The 21851-nt window shown below is 44.1% G+C and overlaps 1 protein-coding gene across 1 annotated transcript in view; it reads right to left on the bottom strand.

Moving 5' to 3' along the window:
* Positions 1–21851, bottom strand: part of LOC124805528 (lipase 3-like) — a 99195-nt gene that overhangs the window by 4181 nt on the left and 73163 nt on the right. Inside the window, exon 5 of the mRNA XM_047266096.1 lies at positions 5309–5476. Within this exon, the coding sequence (XP_047122052.1) occupies positions 5309–5476 (168 nt within the window). The remainder of the gene's footprint in view (positions 1–5308; positions 5477–21851) is intronic.

Raw genomic sequence — 21851 nt, 5'->3', positions numbered from 1 at the left:
TCAATCTCATGTGAAATCTTATGGGACTTAACTGCTAAGGTCATCAGTCCCTAAGCTTACACGCTACTTAACCTAAATTATCCTAATGACAAACACACACACCCATGCCCGAGGGAAGACTCGAACCTCCGCCGGGCCAGCCGCACAGTCCGTGACTGCAGCGCCTGAGTCCGCTCGGCTAATCCCGCGCGGCTCGGCGAAGAAACTAACATACGGAAAACACTGACAAGAAAAAGGGACAAGATGACAGAATATGTGTTAAGGCCACAGAAAATAGCCTCTTGGTACCCGAAGCAACTTCAGACGGTAAAAACTTTAATTGAAGACAGGGTTTGGAACGCACCCAGAAAATAATTGAGGATGCAGAATGCAAGTGTTACACGGAAATGAAGAGGTTGGAGCAAGGGAGGAGCTAGTGGTGGGCTGTATCAAACCACTCAGAAGCTTGTTGACTCAAAAAAAACTGTTTTGGTGTTATGCTCAATTAAAAACAGAATGTCGTGAACTACAAGGGTAGCCTGAAAATTAATGCGGGCTGAAAAGTGACGCACACCTGCTTGTAGAATGCGACCTAAATGATGCTGAGAAGCGTACCAGGTGAGATGTGGAAGGTAACATCCCCCCCTATACGCATGTGTCGTTTGAATGCGTTGCATTCATCCACTGCATTCTGAGTAACGGAAAATGTGACTCGTAGAGAGATTCTCCTCATTTAATGTCTGTTGATGGTGACGTGCTGTTGATAGATCTACTGTAAATCAATGAGTACTAAAATTTCGGTGTAGCGAGTCTGGAAAAGTTATTGTTAATTAAACGCGCAGCGGATGTGCAATCATTACCACAGACGATAAACATCGCAAACTCGTCGAAAGCTTGACTCAAAATGATCGGCCAATCACACCAAAGCGTATCGCGAACAATAGTGCAATATCCAAAGAAAATGTCGGCTTCGTTACTAAACAGTTAGGATACCGTAGAATCTGTGCATGATAGATACCATACCGTCACATAGACGAGAACACACAGCGTCGATAGGAGTACTGCGAGCAGCATTTGAAGCGGTTCCGGGACGAAGGAGACTGGCTCCCTTTTGAATATTGGGACGTGTGACGAGTCATGGATCCACCATTACGACCCAGAGGAGAAAAGACAATGCTCCGTATATCGACATACTTCTTCTCAGGCGAAAAGGTTCAAAACACAACCATACGTAAAAAAACTCTTTTGACTGTGTTTTGGGATGCTGACCGAATTTATGTGACTGATTATCTGGTACGACGGGCAGCGGTAAATTCTTTTCATCACACAGAGGCTCTAAAGCACCATTCATGCGAAGCTTGTAGTCTTGGAGGCAGCCTGGAACCAACAATCTTGCGCGAAAATGAAAAGGCTCAGCGAAAACTGAGGTCTGAACCGATTCCATACCCTCCTTACTAGGAGCGATCTTGCGCCTTGCGATTTCTTTTTCCTCTACTCAAGAGAAATCTCAAGGGTAATCATTACGCCTTGGACGATGATATGAAGGCAGCTGTAAAATCTTGGATTCGAGAAAAGTCGGAATAATTTTTCAGAGGCGTAATGAAAAAACTCGTTACACGTTGAGACTATGATTCTGAAGCTTAACAATTGGGCATTAATGACATTAACGTACTTTTTACCTCATCTTCCTCATTGTTTTTTTGTTCTACAAGCACTTGTGCATTACTTTTCAGTCTACCCTCGTAATATGAATCTACGATAATTAACTAGCATGATTTCGTCTGTAAATGGCAGCAAGAGTTACGTTCTCACTACCTAATTTAAAGCATTTCCCGACTCTTGCGATTTCATGCGCCCTATATCAAACTTGTCATATCAGAATCCTGTGCAACGATACCAACAGAATTAAACGGTTAAAAGTTTGGCTTCAGAAGAAATACATAAACTCGTGACACAATAACGCCCCTACGACTTACCTTAGAAGATAAACTGAAGAAGGACCTACCTACGTTATAGCATTTGTATACGTAGACTATTTTTTGACAATGTTGAGTGGCGTACACTCTGAGATTCTGAAGGTAGCAGGGGGAAAAACGCCTAGCATAACCTTATTTACAACTTGCTCAGAATCCAGACTACAGTTCTATACACTGATGAGCCAAAACATTATGACCACCTACTTGAAAGCGTGACGGTCCACTTGCGTGCCACGGATTCGAAAAGTAATTGATAGGTTTGTGGCTCCGGGTGCCTATGCAGAAGTCACACACTTCCCGTACGTTACTGTCTTTTGGTTTGTGGGTGCAGAGCTGGCGTCCGATAGCGTCGCAGTTGGGTTTCATCCGATAAGCCGAAACTGATGGACAAGATATCAACCTGAGTTTACTATCATGCTCCCCAAACCACTGCAGCACGAATCTGGCTTTGCGACACGGATAGTTATTCTGCTGGAAGATGACATCGTTGTGAAGGAAGACATCAACCATATGGGGTTGCAGGTGGTCCCTAACAATGTTCACTTGGTCCACAGCTGTCATGGTGCCCATGAAAGCCTAGGTGAATGTCCCCCATAACATGCTACTGCTCCCACTGGCCTGCGTCCGTGGTGCGCTGCATGCTTAGACCAGACGTTCGCATAGCTGATGGCGTATCTGGACATGACCATCGACATGGTTTAACAACAAATGGATTCATCCGACCAGAATACACGATTCCATTTATCCGCTGTCAAATCTCGATGGTCCCGTGCCCACTGTAATCATAACTGACAACGTTGTCGGGTCAACGTGGGACACGTAGGGTTCCTACGCTGCGGAACACCATGTTCAACACTGTGCTCGAAAACACTTGTGGCTACACCAGCAGTGTACTCGGTCGTCAGATCTGCCACAGGTCGCCACCTAACCTGCTTTAGAGAGCGGGCAATCCTCCAATCCCTATGTTCTGTGGTGAGGTATGGACGTCCAACTTCTTGTCGCCTACTCGTGGCTTCAGCATTCTTCGACAATTTTCCATAGATACTCACGACAACAGCACCCCAACACAGGACCAGCTTCGCCGTTTCCAATACGCTCGCTCCCAGGCGCTGGGCCACAACAATTTGGCTTTTGACGAAGTTGCTTAAGTCGGCGGATTTCGCATTTACGCCACTTATTGTTGATGGAGAGATTCCCCCATTCGTCTCTGCTCCGCTCATCTACTTCTCTTACCGCGTCATGTGCTCTCAGTACCATCAGGTAGCATACAACCTCGCGGTTGGCAGCGGTCATAATGTTTTGACTCATCAGTGTAATGCGATATTGTAGTGCCTCAGTTGTTCAGAAGTGCATGTCCAAAAGAATTATGCATCGTACTTGTGAACAACACAGGCACCGCAATAGCGCATTTATGTGCCGACTCCGGGCATGCGACTTTCATTAAAATGTCTCCCATATACGGGAATATACATAATGAATGTACAAGAGCAGGTTGTAAACAAATGGCTGACAAGAGATGGATGTTTGTGTCCAGCCGTGAGTCATGCTCGGATAGCCAGATGGTAGGGTGAGTGCTCGCGAGTCCTGGTCCAGCACAAATTTTCACTGTCGTAATTTCATTATACAGCTGATGGTTGTCCATATTCTCAACTGCGAATACGTTTCATGTACAGTTATATGAGTCCAAGGACAAGAAGTAACTGGTGAGAGAAGAGTGAGACAAGGCCGTAACCTAATCCCAGTGCTATTCAACCTGTACATTGAGCAAACATTAAAAAGCAAGGAGAAGTTTGGAGAATTAAGTTTCAGGAGGAAGAAACAAAACCTTGAGGTTTCTCCGATGACATCGTAATCTTGCAGGGATGGCGAAGTATTTCGAAGACCAGTTCAATGAAATGGCTAGTGTATTGAAAAGAGGATATGAAATGGACAGATACAAAAATAAAAGAAGGGTAGGTGATGTAGGTGAATTAAATCAGGCGTTGCTGAGGGAACTATATTAGATATTGAGGCACTAAAAGTAGAAAGTAGTAGATGAGTTTTGCTACTTGGACAGAAAAACAACTTAAAGCTGTAGAGCTTTTCTTGAGGCTGCATTTTAATTTCCAGTGGTCGTTTTCCCCCTGCAGGCGATCCTTGCACGCGCTAGAAAAATAAGTGACAACCAAAACAGGGAAGATATAAAATGCACACTGGTAATAGCAAGAAAAGTCTTTCTGGAAAAAACAAATTTGTTAATATCGACTATAAATTTAAGTGCTAAGATACGAATCGTAGTTGTCTACAGAAATGAAACGTTTGATAATAAAACAGTTCAGACTAGAAGAGAGTAGACGATTTTGAAATGTGGTTTTACAGCAAAACCGTGAAGATTAGAAGGGTGGATAGAATAACTAATGATATGGCATTGTATGGAATTGGATGAAAGAAATTTGTGGTACAACCTGACTAAACTAAAGCATCCGCTGATAGCAAACATTCTTAGGCGTCAAATAATCGTCAATTTCGTAATGGAGGGAGGTGCAGCGGGGAGGGGACAGGGAGGGGCAAAATTGTAGAGGGAGAGGATGTAGGTTGCAGTAGTTATTCAGATATGAAGCGACTTGCAAAGGATATTTTTAAGAGGACATCATATTCGTCGTTGTCGGTAAGGATTATTTATTGCCTAATGCAGTTTAGGCTTTTGGGGATTTTCAAGTGGTACTGCAAATGCTTCTTAGGTCGTTTGCTGCTGTAGATGTCGACTTAGTTTTATGTATTTGATGTATTTTGGAATTACGTCGTTGGATTTACATTGCTTGTGAAACTTTATATATCTGTTGTCTTTAGTAATTTAATCTTAGTACGCTGAAATCGCAGTAAAGCTTGAGAATTCAATCAGTTGCGTGCCTAGCAAGGCATATGTGGTTTTACTGCAATTTCAGTGAACGAAGAATAAATTTCTAAAGACAGCAGAGTGTATAACGTTTAACAAGCAATGTAAATCCAATAACGAAACTTCAAAATACACCAATGATAAAATTAAGTTGACATCTACAGCAGTGAAACAAGTTAAGAAGCTTTTGCAGTACCAATTGAGAATGGCCCGAAAGGCGAAATTGCAATAGTGAAATAAATAATTTTTACAGTCAACAGCGAATATGATGTCCGTGATGTCTTTTTAAAAAAACTCTGCATAACTATGAACCCCGGCTATGAGAAATTTGCACAGGATAATCTAGTGTGAAGTGCTGCCTCAGTTCCGTTTTCGGACTGAAAGCCAAAACGGCAACAACCTGGTTAAGTATACAACGAATAATCTGATATTCGCTGTTGTTATTTTTACACAGTCATCACTCACCCCGAGAACTTACCGTAGGTCCAGCGAGCCAGTCGTTAGGCCCGTAGAAAAGATAGACCGGTGCAGTGACGTTCGCAAGGTTGTAGTCAGGCGGCGTGGCCTTACCGTAACGCTTGAAATTTTTTAAGATGCCATAATTGTATTGCCTAAAGTGACCTGAAAAAGAGAAAATGATGTGTTGAAAGCATTAGCAGATGGATCGCGGAATTACTGCAATGATATATTTTGGTTATCGTGAAATCATGTTCTCTGTGAAATTTGAAAGAATTCGTCTGGACACAGAATAATCGAGTATACAGCTCCCATGAATCTATGTAACAACATATTGTGTTCTATTGTATATCACATTGTAAAAAAGGTGTTTGTATAACTGTAGGTAGTCGAAGACTGACACAGAATATCATGGCCTTTACTCTTTGACCTGTACTACACTACCAGATTTTTTTTTTTTTACGAAGTTTCTGTGTGAAATAAAATTTGATCGTGATATAAGACACTTTGTCAAAGTTAGGTCTCGGTCAGATTTTCTTTGATCTAATCTGGCGCCTTGCATTAGATTTGGTCAAAGAAAGTGTCCGTCTTATGTTTACTGCATAGATAAATGTAACCGCTTGGAGTGCTAACATCACTAGAGCTGTTTGACATCCAATGTTTATCTACATGACCGAAATTTACATGGTGCGTCACACCTATAAGGAAATTGATAGAATTGTACGAGCCAGATAAAGCGCTGTGTAACTTGCGGCATTCCGAATACAAAAATAAAATAACAAGATGCAGTAGTTATTTAAAAAAATTCGGAGGCCATTAGCCGTGAAATATGGCCAGGGTGTACCCTCGAGGATATAAAGGAAGAGATCTACAATTTTTGTAAGAATAAACATATTTTAAATGGCTTTGATATGAACTAAACAGGTAGTTGCCTTCAGATACTCCTTCTTCGGAGCAAAGCGCAGTCACTATGTTTACAATGGAGCTCCCAAATCCAGATTTCGTATACCGATTCCCCAAGACCGCTTCTGGTTGATGAAGTGAACGCCCCAAAACCGATGTAGGAAATTCACTTCCAGCTACCGGTTTTTCACTTCCACAATCGACTTTTGCTCCCACGTAAACGTGCAATCGTTTATGAAACCTGCTTCGGTTGTCAGGTTACGTCTAGTTTTTAAAAATTTTCGGCTAATATTGACAGACTGACTTTTGTACGGTGAAGGGTGAGTAGAAACATTACGCTGAGCACAAAGCTGTTTACACCTCTAATGTCTAACTGAAGAGAAATAACAACTGTGCTGAGTAAATCAGAAACTGGAACAGCTGTTTTCTAGACGCTGTATTTAACTACACTAGAAAATCCATTTAAGTCCTTAACATGTAAACACGAGAGCGGAAAATGGTTTCCGAAATTCGGTTTTCGTCTTCCGTAAGATGTGTCGCAAGTAAACGTAGTGAGTGTTTCTGTAAGTCTGTCTTTTGCGGACATAGCATTTCTGAGGTAAGTGTTCTGCTTCGTAATATAAGGAGCCACTTTCCTGAGCGCATATGGAAATGTACTCTCGTCCATTCACAAGTAATTTTCATATGACTTAACGTTTTCGACTTGCAGCTCCCGTAACAGATTTTTTTGGGTGATTTTGGCATCTCGCCGTGAAACTCACGGCTTCACCCAAGTATGTTTCCTTTTACTTTTCTTCTGCTCCTCTTTCAGATGTAAATACAATGCAGTTGTGGTGCACGCAACTACAGAGTACATAAATAAGTCTTGAGTAACAACGCACAACAGCTGCTAGTGGTAGCAACAGTCCTCTATTTTCGTTTTAAATCTGAAGATGGCAGGTACGTATAATGTGATGTAGATTCCTTTTTCATCAGATAAAGCTGTCTCAATAACAACGTGATCCATGTCATGCACAGTTATAAGAATCAGTGTCTACTGCAATATTACTGTGCGTGTTTTCAGGTAGTAATGGAAAACGAGTATGTTTGCATTGTTGTAAAGGTACGACCTCGGATATGTTGTATAAAATGTTCTGGATACACTTCTCGGTGTAATTTACTACTAAAATTCAAGCTTTCGACTACAGTACTATTGCCTTCTTCAGGATAGCAACTGTGTATTGAAGAAGTAACGGCGAAGAAGTAACGGACTCGACCAGGTCACTTCGGGGAAAGACCACATTACATCAAAGACGCGACCAGTGACATTTCATCATTAGCGTCAGTGTAATCTGTGGTAGCAGCGGGTACTACTAACGAAGTTAGAATATAGGAAGACTTTCTCAAGCCGAAATAGAAGCCCGCCTCCGCCATATTGCTGAGTTTTGGTGAAGCTCTGCTCTTTGATCTCTCTTAAAAACAGGAATAAAAGGTTCGGCTGTTTTTTCTCGATGTACACCATGCTCAATGAGTGTGAATTGGCGTAAAAATTTAGCTGTTGGTAGGACTACTATAGCGACTCTGCCCAGCTCTGTTTACATTTGTGACGTCAGTCGACCTGTGTCACTGACCTAGTGATGCAGCAATAAAATCGAAGATGATGGAAATAGACCAACTGTGTGCCTTATACTCCGCCCCCCCCCCCCCCCAAGCACCGCTCCCAACCCCAGCCTCTGCACTAAACGGTAAATGGCAAACTCTAAATGCATAATGCTAAAAGCTGAAAGGTCAATGCTAAACACCTAGCGGTAAGCACTAAATAGTACACGCTAAACATTGAGCGATAAATGGTAAACGGTAAATACTAAAGGACGAACGATAAACACTAAACGGTAAAATTGAACGATTAATGGTAAATGCTAAACAATAGAAGCCTAACAAATGACGCATAATGTCTATTGATCACTGATAATCACTGATCACTGACCATCACTGATCACTGACCATCACTGATCACTGACCATCACTGATCACTGATCATCACTGACCACTGACCGATAGTTATCACTGACAGCCATTGATAAATGGCCTCCAATGATCGCTATCAATCATTGATCACTGATTTTCACTGATCACCGACCATAATTGATACTGAGCATCACTGATCATCATTGATTACCATTATTGATCACTGACCGTATGTGACACTACTGTCACAAAAGGTGACCGATGTAGAAGTACACCTTCCAGTCATTCGACGCGCAAGTAGCCGAAGTGGCGTCAAATCGAAAGACTTGCACCCGGCGAACGGTCTACCCGACAGGAGGCCCTAGTCACAGGACCTTCCAGTCGTGACAGGAAAGGTTGTATCAACTATGCTCTGTCTACTTGCAGCTTTAATTATACGGGATGAGTCACTAACTATTGCCACCAAGAGTAACTCCGAAAGTATGACAGGACCTGAAAAGTTTGTGGGAGAAAAGTTGCATGGGTCAACTTGGTTTTTTTCAAATGGGATACTCTAGTTTGATACTTATTTTCTGATAGCGGCTATCGAGACGAATCCAATTATGTGTAACAGTAAGATCATTGAAGGTCAACGAACGTCGGAAAGGTGGCATGAACGTCCATTTACAGAAGATGTCCGAAGCGATGACCATTGGTAACAATGCAGTCCTTCAATCTTCTTATCATGTACTGAGTGGTATTCCTTATCATATCGGCTCTTATCGAAGCACATGCTCTTACAATTCTCTCTTGCATATCTTCAGGTGTAGTTGCAACAGCTTCATAAACAATGTCTTTTACGAATCCCCACAAGAAAAAATCCAGAGGCGCCAAGTAGGCGAACGAGCCGGCCACGACACATCTCCTCCGCGTCCAATCCAACGATTTGCGATTTGTTTCTGCAACTTATTTCCAGCCATCAACGAAAAATGTGCCGAGCACCCATCGTGTTGATATCACATTCTGTTCCTTGTTCCTAAAGGTATTTCTTCCAATAACAAACCTAATGTTTCTTGCAGGAATGTTGTGTATATCCTACCATTAAGATTTCCTTCGATGAAATAGGGGCCTATAATTCTGTCCTCCTGAACCCAACACCATACACTCACCGACCACAGTTTTTGGTGTGCAACTTGCCGCAGCCGACATGGATTTTCAGTTGCCCAATAATGCATGTTATATACATTAACATTTCCATGGTTCGTGAATGTAGCCTCGTTAGCAAACAAAATCAAATTAATAAATGTGTCATCCCTCTGAATCTGAAGTTGAGTCCACCGGCAGAATTCAGTGCGACACATACAATACGTGTCAGTTAATTCTTGGTGGAGACTGATATGGTGATATATTATGGCGATGCAGAATACGATCAACACTGCTATGGCCCATGTCAGACTCCCTTGCAATTTGGATCTAGAGACACAGTGGCAAGAGTACCAATTCCCGTTTCTCGTTAGTAACTTTCCTTTTCTGGATATGGTTCTGATGCGTTAAAGATACAGTTGTCCTCAATTTATCATACTCGTATTTAAATGTACGGCGTATAGGGTGAGTAGGTTGAGGATATCTTTCAGCATACAAGTCTCTAGCTCTCAATAAATTTTGTTGTCATTCTCCGTAAATAAGAAGCATATTGACTTGTTCTTCTAAGGAATACCCCATTCACACTCGCTTGATACGACGATATTAGTGTTGTCTTGCGAAACCGTCGAACGGTGTTTACGTGTCAATGGCACGTTAGATGGATGCGCCGTATTCGTCGAATATTTACTATATGCACGATATAATGAGAGAGAATTGTCAGAGCACGTGCTTTGATAAGTGCCAATGCGATAAGGAGTACCATTCAATCCATGATAGGAAGATTGCAGCACTGCATTGATACCAATGGTCATCACTTCGTTCAAAAATGGCTCTGAGGACTATGGGACTTAACATCTATGGTGATCAGTCCCCAAGAACTTAGGACTACTTAAACCTAACTAACCTAAGGACAACACACACATCCATGCCCGAGGCAGGATTCGAACCTGCGACCGTAGCTCGGCCACTCCGGCCGGCGGTCATCACTTCGAACACCTTCTGTAAATGGACGTTCATGCCACCTTTTTGAGCTTCGTTGAGCTTCAAAGACCTTACTGTTACACATCATTGGATTCGTCACGATATCCGCTATCAGAAGATAAGATTCAAACTATAGCATCCCTGTCAAAAAAAATAAAGTTGCCCTTCACATCCCTGACGCGACCCTCCATCAGTTGCATTAAACTTCGCTAATGTCTCATTTCCTACTGAACTGAATATTTGAGAAAAACAATGTAAATGTATCTCCACATATCAAAAAATGTTTTGCATCAACTCGGTTCCCAGAGTTCCGGAACCTGTACAGAAAATTGGAATAGAGATCAACATAAACGTCATTTCCGCCCTTTTTATTGCTCATGAAAACCACACATTGCATGTTGTACCACCATACAGCGAAACTTTCAGAGTTGGTGGTCCAAATTGCTGTACACACCGGTACCTTTGATACCCAGTAGCACGCCCTCTTGCGCTGATGCATGCCTGTATTCGTCGTGGCATACTATCCACAAGTTCATCAAGCACTGTTGACCCATATTGTTGCACTCCTCAGCGGCGACTCGGCGTAGATCCCTCAGAGTGGTTGGTGGGTCATGTCGTCCATAAACAGCCCTTTTCAATCTATCCCAGGCATGTCCGATAGGGTTCATGTCTGGAGAACATGCTGGCCACTCTAGACGGACGATGTCGTTATCCTAAAGGAAGTCATTCACAAGATGTGCACGATGGGGGCGCGAATTGCCGTCTATGAAGACGTTTGCCTCGCCAATATACTGCCGATATAGTTGCACAGCCTTCCATTACCACCAGCGGCGTACGTCGGCCCCACATAATGCCACCTCTAAACAGCAGGGAACGTCCACTTTGCTGCACTCGCTGGACAGTGTGTCTAAGGCGTTCAGCCTGAACGAGCTGCCTCCAAACACGTCTCTGACGATTGTCTGGTTGAAGGCATATGCGACACTCGTCAGTGAAGAGAACGTGATGCCAATCCTGAGTGGTTCTTTGGTTCAAATGGCTCTGAGCACTATGGGACTTAACATCTTAGGTCATCAGTCCCCTAGAACTTAGAACTACTTAAACCTAACTAACCTAAGGACATCACACAACACCCAGCCATCACGAGGCAGAGAAAATCCCTGACCCCGCCGGGAATCGAACCCGGGAACCCGGGCGCAGGAAGCGAGAACGCTACCGCACGACCACGAGATGCGGGCTGAGCGGTTCTTTCGGCATGTAGTTGGGCCCATCTATACCGCGCTGCATGGTGTCGTGGTTGCAAAGATCGACCTCGTCATGGACGTCGGGAGTGAAGTTACGCATCATGCAGCTTATTGTGAACAGTTTGAGTCGTAACACGACGTCCTGTGGCTGCATGAAAAGTATTTATTCAGCATGGTGGCGTTGCTGTCAGTGTTCCTCCGAGCCATAATCCGCAGGTAGCCATCATTCACTGTAGTGGTAGCCTTTGGCCGCCTGCGCGAGGCATGTCATTGACAGTTTCTGTCTCTCTGTATCTCCTCCATGTCCGAACAACATCGCTTTGGTTCACTCCAAGATGCCTTGACACTTCCCTTGTTGAGAACCCTTCCTGGCACTAAGTATCAATGCGGACCCGATAGAACTGCGGTAATGACCTTCTAGGCATGATTGAACTACAGACGACACGAGCAGAGTACCTCATTCCTGGCGGAATGACTGAAAATGATCGGGTGTCGGACCCTCTCCGTCAAATAGGCGTTGCTCATGCATGGTAGTTTACATCTTTCGGTGGGTTCAGTGACATCTCTGAACAGTCAAAGGGACTGTGGCTGTGATACAATATCCACAGTCAACGTCTATCTTCAGGAGTTGAGGGAACTGGGGTGATAGAAAACTTTTTTTGATGTGTGTCTTAATGTCTACAGTATTCAGTTCACTGATCACGAGTGAATGGCTATGGGAACATCAGAGGAGGAACACGAAGGAAAGAAAGTTTCACGTCGTTTCATTAAATGTCTCGAAACATTATAAACGTGTGGAGCATATGGATCTCTTGATGCTACATTCAGCTATCATTAAAGTTCACCGTATCTCCTACATTGAAAAGCTTTCGAGATTACCACGCAGTACTATCACTGCTCATCTGTATCTCCTCCATGTCCGAAAAACATAGCTTTGGTTCACTCCGAGATGCCAGGACACTTCCCTTGTTGGGAGACCTTCCTGGCACAAAGTAACAATGCGGACGTTATTCGTGCTATTTTCTTTCTATAGAGAAGTTGGCATCGCATTCGGTTGACTGTTCAGAGTTCACAGCAGTCAGAAGTATAGTGCCCGAATAAGAGAAACAGTTCTTTAAATTAGACTCGTATAAAAAACCCTTCAAATCACCTTTTTTTCATTGATGCAAAAATCCAATGTTTGTTGCGACCAGGTGTTAGTAACGACATTCACTCACATAAACCTTATAGTATAGCTTTCTTCACGTACTTTAGTTTTAGTCATGAATATGCAGAGTTTCAGCTACACCGAGGCGCAGATTACATGGAGTATTTTACCCATAGGTTGTGTCTGATTGTTGAGCGAATAAAAAACTACCTGTTGCAGAACAACCAGATAATTATTAAAGCCGAAGATGAAGAAGCGTTCCAAACAGCAGAAATTTGTCACCCCTGCAAAGAATACCTCAACAATAAAGATGTGAAACGAAGGGAGCACTGCCTTTTTACAAGCATATCACGTGATACTGCGCATGATAGCTGTAATACAAATTATGGACTTAATTTTACGGTGCCTGTTGTGTTTCATAATCTAACAAATTATAACACACATTTCATGATCATGAACATCAGCTAACGAATGGAAGAAACAGCTAAAATGAATCCAGGCCACGTTTCTGTGCAGAGAATATGGAAAAATGCGTAACATTGACTAAATCAATGGCTGTGGGATACTGCAGAAATATAAAATTTGGCTTTCTACAGGGCGATTTTTTTCCACCGTGTACAAGCACATTCATTGATGAGAGAATACAGAACAAAACAGCTCTAATGAACTTAAGTCCGGGAATGCATCTCTTCCATGCTGGAGACCATTCATTCACTCACACATTGTTGCAGAGTCTGCGGTCTAATACACGCTGTACCATGCAGCCACAGTTACAGTACGTGTTGAAAGTTGTTTCCATGTGCCTCAACGCATGCGTGTACGGGATGTGGCATGTTCAGTCTAACACATTCACATCGGCCAGGCTGCGTCCGAACAGTGTCAAAGGCAGCATGAATACGCTGCTCCAGTGTCTCTACATCTGGAATGGGATCGACATACACGATACTGTTGAGATGGCCCCATAACCAGAAATCGTATGGGTTGAGATTCCGTGGACGAGCAGACCATGAAACTTGACCCCCTCGTCCATCATCCAGGGAAAACACGGCCGAGATGCGTCCGGGCGTTAACGGCGAAGTAGGCTGGAGTTCCATCATGTAGCAGCCACGTAAACCTTGGAATCATCAATGGCACTTCCTCCAGCAGGGGAGGCAAAGTCACCCGCAAGAGACGCCGACAGTTCCGGCCTGTTGGGCGACGTGGAAGGAAGACTGGTCGCAAAATACGGTCGCCAATTATCCCGGCCCGCATATTCCGGCTGTACCGATGCTGATGATTCGCTGTCAACATCCCAGTGGGGTTCTGCATACTATTCCACAGATGACTGTTATGGAAGTTGAAGATAGAACTCCGTGTAAAGGTGCTCTCATCTGTGAACAGGATGGATGACACAAATCCCGGAAACGTGGTTGCCTGGTGAAGAAACCAATGGCAGAACTGCTCCCGATCTGGAAAGTCTGTCGCTAGTAAGCTCTGAACACGCTGTACGTAATCAGGACTGCAGCAATTATCATGGAGAATGTTCCTCATGGTCGCTGGCTTACCCTGTACTCGCGGGCCAACTGCCTGGTACTAACACGACGGTCACCTTCCAGATGGTAATCATATTTTTTCCCAGGTCTGGTGCCCGGACAGTTCGGATACGCCCTTCATGATTTTCCGCCTTCTGAAATGACCCTGAATCAGACAAACAGTGGAAGTGACTAGGGACTCCCGTCGGGTAGACCGTTCGCCGGGTGCAAGTCTTTCGATTTAACGCCACGTCGATGGGAGTGAAGTGATGGTGGTTAGGGAAAAAAATGTTCAAATGTGTATGAAATCGTAAGGAACTTAACTGCTAAGGTCAGCAGTCCCTAAGCTTACACACTACTTAACCTAAATTATCCTAAGGACAAACACATACACAACCATGCCCGAGGGAGGACATGAACCTCCGCCGGGACCAGCCGATAGTTAGGACAACACAACACCCAGTCCCTGAGCGGAGAAAATCTCCGACCCAGCCGGGAATCGAAGCCGGGCCCTTAGGATTGACATCTGTCGCGCTGAGCACGCAGCTAACGGGGGCGGACAGACAAACAGTGAAACACTGTTGCGAACATTGAGTGCTGAGGTTTTTGTTGGTGGGGATGGGTCTCCTGCTGCTGCCCCCCGCGCGTTGCCATTTGCCTTACAGAAAGTAAACACCTTGTCGGCAAGCTCTCGATTCAGATACGGAACAACAGTGTACAGCGCTGTATCCATACACCACAAGGTGAGTCACCAAGAGAATTGAATCGGACACAACATTCCCAATTACTATGGAAGGAGAGGGTGCTAGGGCATGACGTATGAGGAACAGTACCGGTCTCAAGGAGGAAAGCCATAGAGTCTCTGCAGCAAAGTTGGGGTTGGGGTTGGGTTGTTTGGGGAAGGAGACCAGACAGTGAGGTCATCGGTCTCATCCGATTAGGGAAGGACGGGGAAGGAAGTCGGCCGTGCCCTTTGAAAGGAACCATCCCGGCATTTGCCTGGAGCGATTTAGGGAAATCACGGAAAACCTAAATCAGGATGGCCGGAGGCGGGATTAAACCGTCGTCCTCCCGAATGCGAGTCCAGTGTCTAACCACTGCGCCACCTCGCTCGGTCTGCGGCAAAGTATGAATAAATGGTCTGTAGCATGGAAACAATGCATCTCCGGACACAAGTTTATTATATACTTTTTGTTCTGTACCTTTTTATCGATCATACCTAGTATTTGTACATGGTGGAAAAAATCACCCTGTAGATTTCTTCAACTTTCTGGCGTGCTCTCTGGAAAAAAAAAAGTCACTCGTGTTCAGAAAAGTCATAACTCCTTGGACGACTAGAGATGGGACGTTTATATTCACAGGACACGTACATTAGTATGATCTGCAGAAATGATTAGCGTTTGAACAATGTCGGCCCGCGGATTCAAGGTCGACATCGATATTGCAGCGCAACACCACCTACCAGTAAAATGTGCCTGCGGCTCTCGTTGTCACCATAAACCGGAGGTAATGGACCAGTGTGACTTGAGCAGACGAGCAGGATGCCTCGCAGACGTATGTGCGAACCTTATCGTCAAATCAGTGAGTTTGAACGAGGGCGCATTATTGGCATGAGAGAATGTGATGCATCTATTCGGGAAATTCCTGCTCGTGTGAAACGAAGTGTTTCGGCAGCGCAACGGGTGTATCCAGAACGGTTCACGGAAGGCCTTAGAACACGACGAGATGGACTAGGCCGCACCACCGAGAACACTCAACCCCCCCCCCCCCCCCCCCAAGAAGAACGATACCTCATCCGAATGGCTTCTGCGTCCACCTCGGTTCTGGCGCAACAGTGGAAGAGTGGAACACATCGTACATTATCAGGGATGACAGTTTGTCGCCGTTTATAACGGCATAGGTTAAGTGCGCGTCGTCCACTTCTACGCCTACCTTTGGTGAATGTGCAGAAACACGCTACACGGCAGTGTATGGAAGGACGTCACTGGGGACGGGAATGGCATCAGATTGTGTTTCCGGACGAATCAAGATTTTGTTTGAAAATGGTGACCGCATTTCGTTCGCCACAGACAGAGGAAGTGGCATCACACTGACTGCATTCGCAAAGGACATTCAGAGGCAACTCGAGGCCCCATAGCGTCGGTTTCTATTGCATACAACCGCAAATCACAGTTTGTGCGTGTCCAGGGCACTGTGGCCAGTGTGACCTACTTAGCTATACCCTTTCTGCACAGCACCATAGACGCCATTTCTCGGCAAGACAATGCAGGACCACATGTTGCTGTACGAATACGTAGCCTCTTGGTGTCACAGGATGTCAGCCTTTTGCTCTGACCCGCCAGAGTCGGCCGCGGTGGCCGAGCTGTTCTAGGCGCTTCAGTCCGGAACCGCGCGACTGTTACGGTCGCAGGTTCCACTCCTGCCTCGGGCATGGATGTGTGTGATGTACTTAGGTGAAAGTAGTTCTAAGTTCTAGGGGACTGATGACCTCAGATGTCAAGTCCCATAGTGCTCAGAGCCATTTGAACCTTTTTTTTTTTTTACCCACCAGACTTGTCGCCAATCAAAAATGTGTGGGATATGGTGAAAAGACTGGTGCAGCGCTGTGACCATGTGCCAACCACCACAGGTGAACTTTGGAATCAGATGAATGCATCATGAATGGCTACACCACAGGACGCCATTCGCGCCTGATACGCATCGATGCCGTAACGTATGGAACATGTTATCAGGGCCTACGGTGGACCCAGCGCCTACTGGGCAACCTGTGCTGAACCGAGGTGACTGAAATGCTAATCATTTCTGTAGAACATAGTAATGTATATGTCCTGTGAATATAAACGTCCTGTCTCTAGTCGTTCTAGGTGTTTTCTTTCTGAACATGAATGTACGTCTCACATTTAAAGGCCAATGAATTGAAGATAATAAGAAAGCGTTTCCCTAATAGCGAGAAGTTTGATTAAAGCAACAAGAAAGTCGCATTTCCCTACGAATCTGTAACTAACGGACCCGTTTTGGTGAAAAAACAGTTACCGCCGATTAAGTCCTTCACAAGCTTGCAGAGTGGTAAGCCATTGATCAAAGAACAATATTACTAAAGAGCATGCAAAGTTGTAAGTAGGCTGTTTAGGTTTTTATGTTGGTAACGCCACGTAGCACTCTGTATGAAAATCACTGACTGTGCCGTGTGCAGCCTGTGGCTGGGTGGCATTGTTGGAATATTCGCTGTTGTAGTGTTGGGCAGTTGGATGTGAACAGCGCGTAGCGTTGTGCAGTTAGAGGCGAGCCGCCAGCAATGGTGGATGTGATGAGAGAGATGTTGGAGTTTTGAGCGGACAATCTGGACGTGTGTCCGTCAGAAAAAGGAAATTTGTTTAATTGGGTGTCACAAAATTATATATATACATACATATATATTATTACTTTTGAACGCTATTAAATACATTGTTTGTTCCCTTTCAAAATCTTTCATTTGCGAACTATGACTATCAGTAGTTAGTGCCTTCAATAGTTAGAATCTTTTATTTAGCTAGCAGTACTGGCGCTCGCTGTATTGCAGTAGTTCGAGTAACGAAGATTTTTGTGAGGTAAGTGATTCATGAAAGGTATAGATTATTGTTAGTCAAGGCCATTCTTTTGTAGGGATTATTGAAAGTCAAATTGCGCTGCGCTAAAAAAATATTGTGTCAGTTTCGTGATGATCAGAATAAGTAAAGGGAGAACTGTCTGAGTACGTTCAGTTTTACTCAGCTGTCTTCGTATCATACGACATAGAAGTTTACCAACACAGTCATTCATAGTTTTTCTAAAGGGACGTTACAAAGTATAGAGCTTATCTGAATACAAGACCTTGGAAGATTACGCAGACTTATACATAAAAAGCCATGTCATGCTTCTCGTTGATGTGTTTGAAAAGTTCCGCACACTCTGACTTAAAACATACGAAACAGATATCCCTACCATGTGGCCACATCTGGCTTGGCGTGGGACGTTTTGCTAAAACCAATAAGGGAAAAATACAACTTACTACCGATATCGAGCAGTTGAAATCCGTTGAGCGCGGCATCAGAGTTGTTATTGTTCACTGCTTCCATAGACATTCAGTGGCAAACTTCAATTACGTGGCTGACTCTGATGAAAATAAGGATGAGTTGTAGACCTCGATGTTAACAATCTGTTCAGTTGGGTCATGATGCAACAACTACGAGACTGAGTTTTCATGGATACCTGTTAAGGGTTTCAAGGTGATGAGCGTACCCTATGATTCAGGCAAGGGCTGTATCCTCGCTAAGAGAATCCTGAAAATTTCCATGATCTGCTCTCTGAGCTATCTACATGTGCGGAGAAAATTACGCCACCATCTAGCGTGAACAAGCCGGGCATTCCAAAGAAAGTAATTTCCAAACCGAACAATAAGAAAAAATATGTAATTCATTATACGCAGAAATTTAAAGCAGTTCTAAAGAACAGACTTACTATGCGCAAAATTCGCTGCATATTGCCATTCCGTCGATCAGCCTGGATGATAAATTATGTAGGTATTAATACTTAGGAATACATGAATGTGAAGAACAAATTCGGAAAAAAAATCTTAAGACTGATGAGCAATACGGTTTTCGGCAAAGCTATTGAATAAGCGACATGCAACTGGTAACATATTGGGAAGGAAGATACGGAGCTGCAGCTCTGATCGCAAGACGTAATTGTACATGCAGCATCATATTTAAAAATGACTGAAATGGGCGGACGCAACATTGTTTTCGACAAGCCTATAGCTCAAATGGTTCAGATGGCTCTAAGCACTATGGGACTAAACATCTGAGATCATCAGTTCCCTAGACGTAGAACTACTAAAACCTAACTAACCTAAGGACATTACACACATCCATGCTCGAGGCAGGATTCGAACCTGTGACCGAAGCAGCAAAAAATGGCTCTGAGCACTATGGGACTCAACATCTTAGGTCATAAGTCCCCTAGAACTTAGAACAACTTAAACCTAACTAACCTAAGGACATCACACACACCCATGCCCGAAGCAGGATTCTAACCTGCGACCGTAGCAGTCCCGTGGTTCCGGACTGCAGCGCCAGAACCGCACGGCCACCGCGGCCGGCCCGAAGCAGCAGAGCGGTTCCGGACTGAAGCACCTAGAACCGCTCGGCCACAGCGGCCGGCAATCCTATAGCCATAGCAATTGCCAATATACACTGAAGCGCCAAAGAAACTGGAACAGGCATGCGCATTCAAATACAGAGATATGTAAACAGGCAGAATACGGCGCTGCTGTCGGCAACGCCTGTATAAGACACTAATGCCTGGTGCAGCTGTTAGATCGGTTACTGCTGCTACAATGGCAGGTAATCAAGATTTAAGTGAGTTTGAACGTGGTGTTATGGTCGGCGAACGAGCGATGGAACACAGCATCTCCGAAATAGCGACGAACTGGGGATTTTCTCGTACGACCATCTCACGAGTGTACCGCGAATATCAGGAATCCAGTAATACATCAACTCTCCGACATCGATGCGGCCGGAAAAAGATCCTGCAAGAAGGGGATCAACGATGACTGAAGAGAATCATTCAACGCGACAGAAGTACAACCCTTCCGCAAATTGCTGCAGATTTCAACGCTGGGCCATCAACAAGTGTCAGCGTGCGAACTATTCAACGAAACATCATTGATGTGGTCTTTCGGAGCCGAAGGCCACTGGTGTGCCCTTGATAACTGCATGACACAAAGCTTTGCGCCTCGCCTGGGCCCGTGAACACCGACATTGGACTGTTGCTGACTGGAAACATGTTGCCTAGTCGGACGAGTCTCGTTTCAAATTGTACCGAGCGGATGGACGTGTACGGGTATGGAGACAACCTCATGAATCAATCGACCCTGAATGTCAGCAGGGGAATATTCAAGCTGGTAGAGACTCTGTAGTCGTGTGGGGCGTGTGCAGTTGGATTGATATTGGACCCCCGATATGTCTAGATACGACTCTGACGCGTGACACGTACTTAAGCATCCTGTGCGATAACTACACCCATTCATGTGCGGGCTTGGGAAATTCCAGTAGGACAATGCGACACCCCACACGTCCAGAATTGCTACATAATAGCTCCAGGAACACTCTTCTGAGTTTAAAAAGTTCCGATGCCCACGAAACTCCCCAGACATGAACATTATTCAGCATATCTTGGGTGCCTTCCAACGTGATGTTCAGAAAAGATATCCACCCTCTCGTACTCTTACGAATTTATGGACAGTTCTGCAGGATTCATGGTGTCAAATCCCTCCAGCCATGTCGTGTTGCGGCACTTCCGCGTGATCGCGGGGGCCCTACACGATATTAGGCAGGTGTACCAGTTTGTCTGGCCCTTCAGGTAGGTATTTCCCAAATATTGGTTGTAGATTTTCGTCATGAGTGCATGCTGAGAACATCTGACCCAAAAAATGTTAAAATGTGTTACACCGATATGTATAGTTCAATATATCATAAAAATAATGATAACATTAAAAATGATGGATGTAGACAGGTGGTTTGATACGGCGGCTTAACCCGATTACAACGTTCATAACACCCACGTGTAAACAAAAAGAAAATGGATCTATAAATGAGTTGTCGGGTGGGATCATTACTGAATTCATCGGACCGAGAGCAAAACCGGACGCTCTGTAAACTGAGACGCAAAAGGTGTGAAACACTCATCACCAAAAGAACTTACCGTTGATGATTATCAGGAATGTTTGTTAAATGACACTGACATATCCACTGTGCAGTACATAATTAAGTCCAAGCGTCCTCTTGTTTCTTCTTTTAGGCAGAAAAATCTTACTTTATCTGGACGAGACGATAAACGTTTGATATTTCCTGATGAGGTCAGTACGGTGGCTCGGGGTCACTACCTTAAGAAAAATGAAGATTGCAAATACCGTTAAAAATGTAAATAGCTTAAACTGGAACTTTAGGCGAAGAGCACCTTTTTCTGATGGAAAAATTAAATGGTCCATCGTAATTTGATTATATTGAACAATCTGGCCAGGAGAGTAGGTCTTGCCCTCTGAGGGTTCCGTATGAACTTAATTGTGTATATACACAGTTCATCCCTACCGAGAATCGAGGCTCTCGACGAATTTGCCTATTATCATATTGATACTGGTAAGATATCTGTCGCAGAAACGCCTAAACTCTGTAGAGCTTTTTAATTTTAAGTTTGAGGTTGGATAAGAAAGGGCAAAAGAATTTTTTTGCGTGTGACGTAGTTACAAATTAGCAACTTTCTGATTTTTTTCCCTTACTTGTAATTCCAAATCTTGCGTCCCGTCAGAGTTCATGAGCCTAGGTCAACGTGAAGAACCCTATAGTTTGTGATGAGAGAGTTTTATACTATCAACATATGTGACATAAAACGCTGTATCTTTTGATTGCACTTAGAAGCTTCAATCTTATAAAACACCAATGGACCGTCCACCTTTAGATGCTATATAAATTTCAATTTGATACATCTATCCGTTTCTGAAGAAAAGGTGTCTTAACAGACGGACAGGTATACAATCGGACAACCAAAGACAAAAATAATATTTTTTTCGTGTGATACAATTACGAATTAGCAATTTTCGGATTTTTTCCTTCACTTTTGCTGTGAAAGCTTGCTTCTTGTCAAATTTCCTGATTCTAGGCCAAAATGAAGTACTCTGTAGGTTGTGATGAGTGAGTT

This window comes from Schistocerca piceifrons, chromosome 7 (genome assembly GCF_021461385.2).
Source record: "Schistocerca piceifrons isolate TAMUIC-IGC-003096 chromosome 7, iqSchPice1.1, whole genome shotgun sequence".
NCBI classification, from domain to species: Eukaryota; Metazoa; Arthropoda; class Insecta; order Orthoptera; family Acrididae; genus Schistocerca; species Schistocerca piceifrons.
Note: the sequence above shows the minus strand (reverse complement) of the source record. Positions and strands in the feature narration are given on the sequence as shown.